A 7644-nucleotide genomic window follows, 5' to 3' on the forward strand; every position below is an offset into this window, starting at 1 on the left:
ATAAAGCAAGAGCAGTTTGGAAAGATGCAGTTCGATCTGCTGAAGGCAATTATCTTGGTGTCGTTAAGCCGCTGGAAGCAGAGATTATGCCTCTCGAATCAAATAGTGGCATTAATTTCAAGTGCAATCACATGGATGCGGTGGCAACAAATCCAGCATCGATCACAGACAATTCTCCGCGCCAGCAGCGCACTGGCTTGGGCTCACCACCTCTTGTTTCCATTTGGCAGAATTGCGGGACCGTGAAATGAAGTTGGTAACTGAGACAGAGTGTAGGTTATGAAGAGCAGTAAATTTCTCAGTTCAACTAACTGGTAAGTTGCTGGAAGAGTATTGTAACAGCAACAGTTCGCAAGCATCGGTTATGGACAGCCACTGAGAGCAACAGCCCATTCATCTTCACGTGGTAGTGACGACGAGCTGGCCGAGGTCTAGTGAACCAACAGAGAAGCTGTAGGCTTACAAATTAGAATCGAGAGTGTATCAGAATTTCTCATATTCGGAGCTTAGTGCCTTTCCAATGCGGGGAATTAGGATTTGCGCAATCCAACGTCGGTCGCAGAAATATGGACAGAATTTTGCTTTGTAGCGGCCGCGACCGACCTCCTTGTGTAATTTGAAATTTGAATACAAGATTTGAGTTGGGTCGGAGGTGGAACTCAGTCATTTCGGCTTCGGTTTAGGCAGTGGGGGTGTAGTGCATGGGCAGAGAATGAAGCCTGGAATTCGTTCAATCTTGTCGTGAGAACTGGAAGGTCGATGTGAAGTGCTGAACCTGCTCAGTTCCTTGATAAGTTATTACTGGATGTGAGATTGAATTGCAGACGGAAGAGCAAATAACGCGAAAGACTCCTCTGGACGAAACGATCTAGATTGGTTTGGTGATGAGCGTCTGTAGGAGTAGTTTCTCTAGGACGACGAAAGTGATTGTTGGTGAGTGAAGTTCGAACACTGAGTAGCTCTCTGGGATGCGGCGAGTGTCTGGCCGCCCCTATTGCGTCTTGCAGAGAAGGTCCTCTTTGTGTATTCACATTGGATTTTGTAACTTTCGTTGATTGTGTTCGAACACCGTCTCCTCCCGATACCGATTTTTGGGTACTCTACAGCAGAAGGAGATGTATCTCACTCGTTTAATTGTTTTTCTATGTTGAACTATGACATGTTATCATATGTTTGCAGGTTTCATTCAATCTGGTCGGCGAAGCCAAGGACTATAGTATTTGTCAAATAGGTATGCCGCTGCTTTCTTCAGCCTTGCTAAGCGCATCGTAAAAGTACCGTTTGAAATCCAGTTCTCGGATCAGGACGTGCTTGTTTTTAGTATTCTGTATCATTGGAAACCTGCTCGTTGCTGGTTGTGGATCTAACTTGTAGATGCTGGCTAGAGACGGTTGATTTCAGGGGATTCGAAATCCTACTCGATCAGTTATTATGGTGACTTTCATCGAAAACTGTTCCTCTTGAGATTATTGGCACCATACTGTTCGATATGTGTCACTAAAACAGTGATTGTGGTCAAGTGTTGAATCTCTCAGAATTTCTTCGCTGTTTTAACTTTGTGGAGATGGCATGAGTGGCATTGCTTATTTTTAGGGTAAAGATATCATTAACGAATGTATCGTCGTTTAGATTAGGAGGATCGATTGTTGCTTGACTCCGTAGTCGTGGATTCAGATAATGAAGTGAAGCGGAAATTGGAGGGCGTGCCGTGATTTGGACTGTGAGGGCATTGTTGTTCCATTGCGGGTTTGCTTCAGTTCCTGTGAAGATGGCAGAGGTTACAGGCTCTGGAACGCCTAGTTGGATTGATAACAACTCATGGTTGTTCAGCATCTCAGATACGGGAGAAAGCACGAATCTGTCCCCTGAACATGTTTCCAGTTTGAAGAGTGTATTTCTTGAGATCAATTGTTCCACTGATCCGATTGCAACTCTCGAAGTCATCAACTCAATGCTTGCGAAAGCAACTGTTATTCCAGGCGAAGGAAACGAGATGGAACTGACTATATTTTGTAACTTACTTAAATCTATTGTAGATAGGGTATTGAACTGCGAAGAAGTGGTCCTAGCTTGGAGTGATAAAGAGGACGTTCAGGCCTACATGTTTGAAACTTTGTGTAGAGTGGTGGAGTTGACAGTGGTATTACTGACGAAACACATTTCGTCCGACTGGAAGGCTCAGGCTATGAAAACTCGCTACCTTCTAGACATCTTGGAAGCGCTGTGCGTTGTTTTGAAAGATAATTACTATCTTACACTGCGGAAGGAAAAGGGCATTACGAGAAGCGTACTGCTTCACCCAGCTAGACGCGAGTCTGCTTTGCAAGTTCCAGGGTGCTTTGTCCGTGTTTGTGGAGCTGACATTACCGAACCGCCTTTCTACTATTGCTCTAAAGAAGGCGTGAATCAGATCGGTAGGGAATGTGCAGAAGGTTGTTGCGATTCACAGGCGACATATGATGCTCTGTTGGTTCAGCTTAGTTGCTTAATGGGAACAACAGAATACGGCAACGGATATAAGCATATCATGGAGATGCTAACTCATCCTGAAGATTATCCCCTTCGTCTGTTAGAAGCCTTGTTCGAGGTTCTTGCTACGCTGACATTGGTACCTGTCAGAGAAAAACAGTTCTGCACGGAGGATGTTATAGGCCGCAAAATTGTACTAGGCATAGAAGAAAGCGCATTTGACACGCTGTGCCAAAGGATGTATCATTATCTGAAAGGGTCGATTGATAATCTAGTAGGTGATCAAATTGACGTCGAATATATCCTTGATTCTTTGACTTCAATGGTTCATGCCTTGCACAGAATAAGCTTCTTGGGGAATAGGAGTACTACCTTTGATTGCGCTGGCCGGTTGCAAATAGCTGTGTGGGGTGCGTATCTGAAGAATAATATACATTGGAATGCCTGCGTATCTATTGGGAAAGCTATAGAGTGCACCTTTCCTGAAGCTTGGTAAGGTTCTGGTAATACTCCTTTTTGACATGCATATGCATGAAATGGCTGCTACAGTATCTCGTTTACAAGAGTGAATGCTAAATGTCGTGCTCCTGCTTTTTTCTTTTTTTTCAGTGATACTTTACTCTCGCCTACAGACTTCTCACTCTGGCTCGAGGATGAGAACATCATCTTCAACATCATTTCATTCGATTATGACTTGGATTATGTTCCAGAGGTGATATTCCACCGAACCCCGGATTTCTGAGTGTTTCTAAACATTCTCATTAATGTTGTGTGCTTGAGCTAGTTGAAAATCTGTAGGAGTAACGACCTCGCAGATAACGAGTAATTCGTTTGATGCAAACGCAGGATGTGTTCTTCTTGTCTTGATTTATTTTGTATTGTGAATTCAATCGAGTACACTTGATTGTGTGCAAACTGTTAGGTGATAGAGTTTGTGCGGAAGATCAGCAGAAAAGGGATACTGCAGCACGCACACTTAATGCCTATGCTTGAGGATGACAACTCAGGAATGAAACCTGGAGAAGAGCGCCATACGTCTCCTCATGACTTAGTAAGTTCACGACAGGATTCAATTGTCAAGTGATGAAACAAACTTGATCCCACTCTTGAAAGGGAACATTAGGCAGCTGTTGGGATAGTTGAGCATTTTCGCCCAGGCACTTTTTTATAAATCTGAGCCCAGCATCTCCTTCGAATTCAGATCGTTGCAAGCGTGATGGATTTTCTTCAGCCAAATGAAATTTCGACTGAAGTTTTGATAGAGTCTATTGAATGGTTGGAGCGCACTAAGGTACTTGCGGTCACAAATTAATGTGTGGTTTTTCACTTCTCTCTAGTCCATATTACATATAACTCTTTTGTGCTAGAATAAATTCCGCATGGTCCTTAGGAGATTTGACGAGGATTCGACTTAAAACTACATGAGTACTTTGGAACAGGGTCCATCTGATTACTTGGAAGAGCAGGTTCCCGCATCAAGAATCATATCCATTCTGGAGAAATTTTCTGGCTTGGATGAAGACGGGACCCTAAAAGAAAGGTTACTCCAGCTCACTCAGCTTACTGTGCTCATTTATTTTCATCGAGTTCTGATACATCTATTTAAGTAGTGGTTCATGATTGGCGAGGTTTCGAAGTGGTCGACTATATTCTTAAGAACATTGACATGTTCAGCTCAATTTTTTGCGTGCAAACTTCAATGCAGGCTTCGAAGTATATGTAGGTAGCTACATAATCAGAATCCTCGGAACACTGAATATTTCAGTTATCTTTTACTAGACCGGTATTCGAAATTTAATCTCATGTAGTGTTGATTCATGTGGCAGGATCTTCAATATATTCTGGAAGCATACAGGCCATGCTCCTCCTGCTGATTGTGCAAATCGCATAACGCGAATTGCGGCATGTTACGAGCCGGTGCTTGTAAGTATTCACTCTGGTTTTGTACCTCTCATTTCAGAACATTTCCAAGCAAGCCTCATTGCTTGGCTTTGTATGATAAATCTGGAGTGGGAGGATTTTATAGCATCAACTGCTGCACGACAAGTGTAGTAGCATGGAAAATATGATGTGTAGCTTGGAAAGCTATCGTGCCTGAAGCGTGACCATTATTTTCCGTACAAAGAATCACATGTCGCTGCTCAAATATTTGTTTGAACAAGAGCTGTGTCGGTGTGGTTAAGCATTCAAATTCCGATGTTCAATAGTATCGTCCCTTCTTCATGTTGTTCTTGATTACCCCAATTAAAAGTTGATGTAGCATTCTTGATGGGAGTTTTATGATTTTGCAGGAATTTGATTCTCTAACGTTGGACTCTATTGTAAAAGGAGAGGAAGATCTCCTGCAGGCTTGTTCTAATGCGGACGCTGACACAAAATTTGTCAACTACTTGACGAGTGCAAACAGTCTGAGTACTGCATATGTGGGTTCTCACTTAACGAGCTCTACACGTCAGAACTCACGAATGTTATGGAAACGGTTTTGTGGCAGGATCAGAGTTAACAACCCCTAACTCTATGAATGTCTATTGATTTTTTTTGGAGGAAGCATGTCCTCATCAAGTGTTTTTTCGTCAACATTATGTAGGCCGAAAGAGCCAAGGTGTGGAGTGATAAGGAATTTGACTTTCACATGAATTCGTTGCCCAGACTGGAGCAATTACTGACATTCGACATCTCGTTCTCTCGCCGTGAGATTACAAGTGAGTGTTTGAATCGCCTGAATTTGGCTCAGCATCTTGTAGCCAGCCTGCAGTCTCCATCGCAGTAAGAATGACCTTTCTATTTCTAGATGTATAAAACAGTGTAGTGAAGGTTAATCTGAACCAAGATTCCCAAATAGACACACACTTCTGTGGACTTTCAGGTGTTCAAGCATGGGGATCTTTAATGTTCCAATGTTATTGCATCTTGAAAAATGTGAATTAAATCAATTAGTTTCATGTATGCGGTACTTGTTATGAATGAGAGAAGTTGGAATCTGATGGCACTGGGATTCGATACCTTCTTCAGGAGTAAGTTGGCATCTTCAATGGCAATGGCGATGTCGCCAGAAATTCAGACACTAAAAGTCCTAGAAATGGAGACTAAGAATTTTCTCAAAATCCACAAGAAGATTCAAGCGTTGAATGCAAAGCAGTTTAGGGAATATGAAGCACTGAAGGCGGAGCAACATGAGAGACTTATAGAGGTCAGTGACAGATTTTCCTGCATAAAGAAACCCTTTCTTTTCGGTAGCTTCCTATGCCTTCTGTACTAAGTACAGTGTCCTTGTTTGAATAGTCCCATTTAAGCTTTGTATTGACATTGACAATGTCTGTTTTGAGCAAGTAGTTCTTTCAAAACTGCAAGAGTGAGAAGCAAACTGTCGTGAGGGAGGCACTGTGCGCCAAGGCTAGAGTAGTAGCGTGCAAAAACAGAGCCCAATTGGATGCAAGTATGAAGATGTCATCAGATGCTGTACTGGCAAGGATGCTGCAGAAAGCTGAGGACGTTGTTCGTAAGGTAAGAGCAATCCTTCAAATTGTTCCTTTCCCTCTGAATTGTAAATCTTGATTCATATAGTCCTCACAGGTTTGCAGGTGATTCAGATGGAGGAGAAAAATGGGATGTTGGACAAGGAGCTGCAGAAGTTGAAACTGGAGAAGGAGGAAGCCATCATAGAGGTGCGTGTGACGTTGGAATCTGTTGCTGCAATTATTTTCCTTCTGCTGGAGTGGAATGATCGAGATTTTAATCATCGACTTGTACAACATGACTTTCCTTTGTCAATCCCGTCTGTTGATGCATTGAGGAACTCACACTAGATTCTACCGCATACTTACCCTCGCTTACCACCGGTATCTCAGGATAGTGGTGTTGAATCAATATTTCACAGTATAAAATAGCTCATGATCAGAAGCATATGGTATTATGCTATTATCCAGTGTTATCAAGTACATTCTTGTTAACATTCCGCAACATTGTAGGTGGAGGAAAAGTATCAGCAAATGTTGAAGGACAAGGAGCCTAAAACATCATGTGCTATATGTTACGGGCGATTCACCACATTAACTTCGCATCATCTTAACCGGGCATGCTTCAATCCTTGCGGCCACGCCAGTGTTTGCCATTCTTGTGCAGGTCGACTGCAACGTTCCACAGCTAGATGTCCAATTTGCCAGGCTGTAGTATCGAATGTATCTGTTGTTCCCTCCGCAATTTTCTTCTGATAATTTGTACGGTTTCAATTGGCCTCATTGTGACTGCTTACATACACTTTGTATAGAGGGGGTTGAGGACTTAGTCGAAATTGTCTTAATCTACACAAATTTCAAATTTTGTCTGCATCTAATCCAACCTCCATATCATTCACTTTTCTTGTCTAATAGAGCACTTTCTGATGATAACATGTTATAACTTCTGTTTTCTTGTGGCTTTTAATCATGTGACAAGGTTGGGAGGAAAATTAAGCATTGTTGGTATTCAACTTAAATAGCATGAATAAAAACTACACAGGGAAACGGCAAAATAAAATATCAGTTCCATGTTTCAAATGCACGTCATTTAAATTTCAAAAAATAAGTTTTTGCATAAAAATAAAGAAGTATATTCTAGTTGTTATTTCTAAAAAATGAATGCTTTTTTCAGCGACATTTTAAAAAATTTGAGGGGCATTTTGCATCAAAAATAGACTAATTTCAAGTCACTTAATTTTACTCTTACCATGTGACATTAAATCACGATCACTAATTAGTTTCAAAATAATAATGTGGAAAGGAATGATACAAACGTATGAAATTCTGCACTGCTATAATTGATTTCTTCCAGGTGAATCAGACGCAAAGTTCATAGCAACAGCCATATAAGATTATAAAATCAAAATGTGATACTAAAAAGATGTGCACTTGGAACGTGATATGAAAAGGCATACCACAAGTGCATTTATGATGGTTTGGTTACTTTTTCGATTTTTATAGGAAAAAAGTTAGCAAGTCCCCTATTCTATGTTGGCTTTATTATAATATAACAATATAAGGTGGAAAATAGCTTTATTGATTAATGTAGTTATTATTTAAATTTTTTTGTATATTGAATTTAGTATAAATATTTACAAAAAAATTATAATTCAATTTGATAAATTTTATTAAATTATAATATATAGTTCATTTTTTTTAATCCAAGTCACCTTTAGAT

At 40.9% G+C, this 7644-nt stretch overlaps 1 protein-coding gene across 5 annotated transcripts; it reads left to right on the plus strand.

Moving 5' to 3' along the window:
• The first annotated feature begins 497 nt into the window (after window positions 1-497).
• Window positions 498-6789, plus strand: LOC112292078 (uncharacterized). 5 transcript variants are annotated; one of them, XM_090256591.1, is made up of 14 exons: window positions 498-933; window positions 1180-1231; window positions 1675-2961; window positions 3079-3181; window positions 3392-3520; window positions 3671-3760; window positions 3909-4009; window positions 4296-4392; window positions 4761-4892; window positions 5057-5171; window positions 5482-5659; window positions 5803-5973; window positions 6060-6134; window positions 6438-6789. In XM_090256591.1, the coding sequence occupies exons 3-11, from the start codon at window positions 1769-1771 to the stop codon at window positions 5535-5537; spliced, it is 2016 nt and encodes a 671-aa protein (XP_090112717.1). In that variant the 5' UTR covers window positions 498-933; window positions 1180-1231; window positions 1675-1768; the 3' UTR covers window positions 5538-5659; window positions 5803-5973; window positions 6060-6134; window positions 6438-6789. The 5 variants fall into 5 exon arrangements, with proteins under 5 accessions (XP_090112717.1, XP_024395984.1, XP_024395988.1 ...); XM_024540216.3 differs by having other exon boundaries at window positions 510-933; window positions 5800-5973; XM_024540220.3 differs by lacking the exons at window positions 5803-5973; window positions 6060-6134; window positions 6438-6789 and having other exon boundaries at window positions 532-933; window positions 5119-5171.
• The last annotated feature ends 855 nt before the right edge of the window (window positions 6790-7644 follow it).

This window comes from Physcomitrium patens, chromosome 15 (genome assembly GCF_059467195.1).
Source record: "Physcomitrium patens ecotype Gransden chromosome 15, ASM5946719v1, whole genome shotgun sequence".
Classification (NCBI taxonomy): Eukaryota; Viridiplantae; Streptophyta; class Bryopsida; order Funariales; family Funariaceae; genus Physcomitrium; species Physcomitrium patens.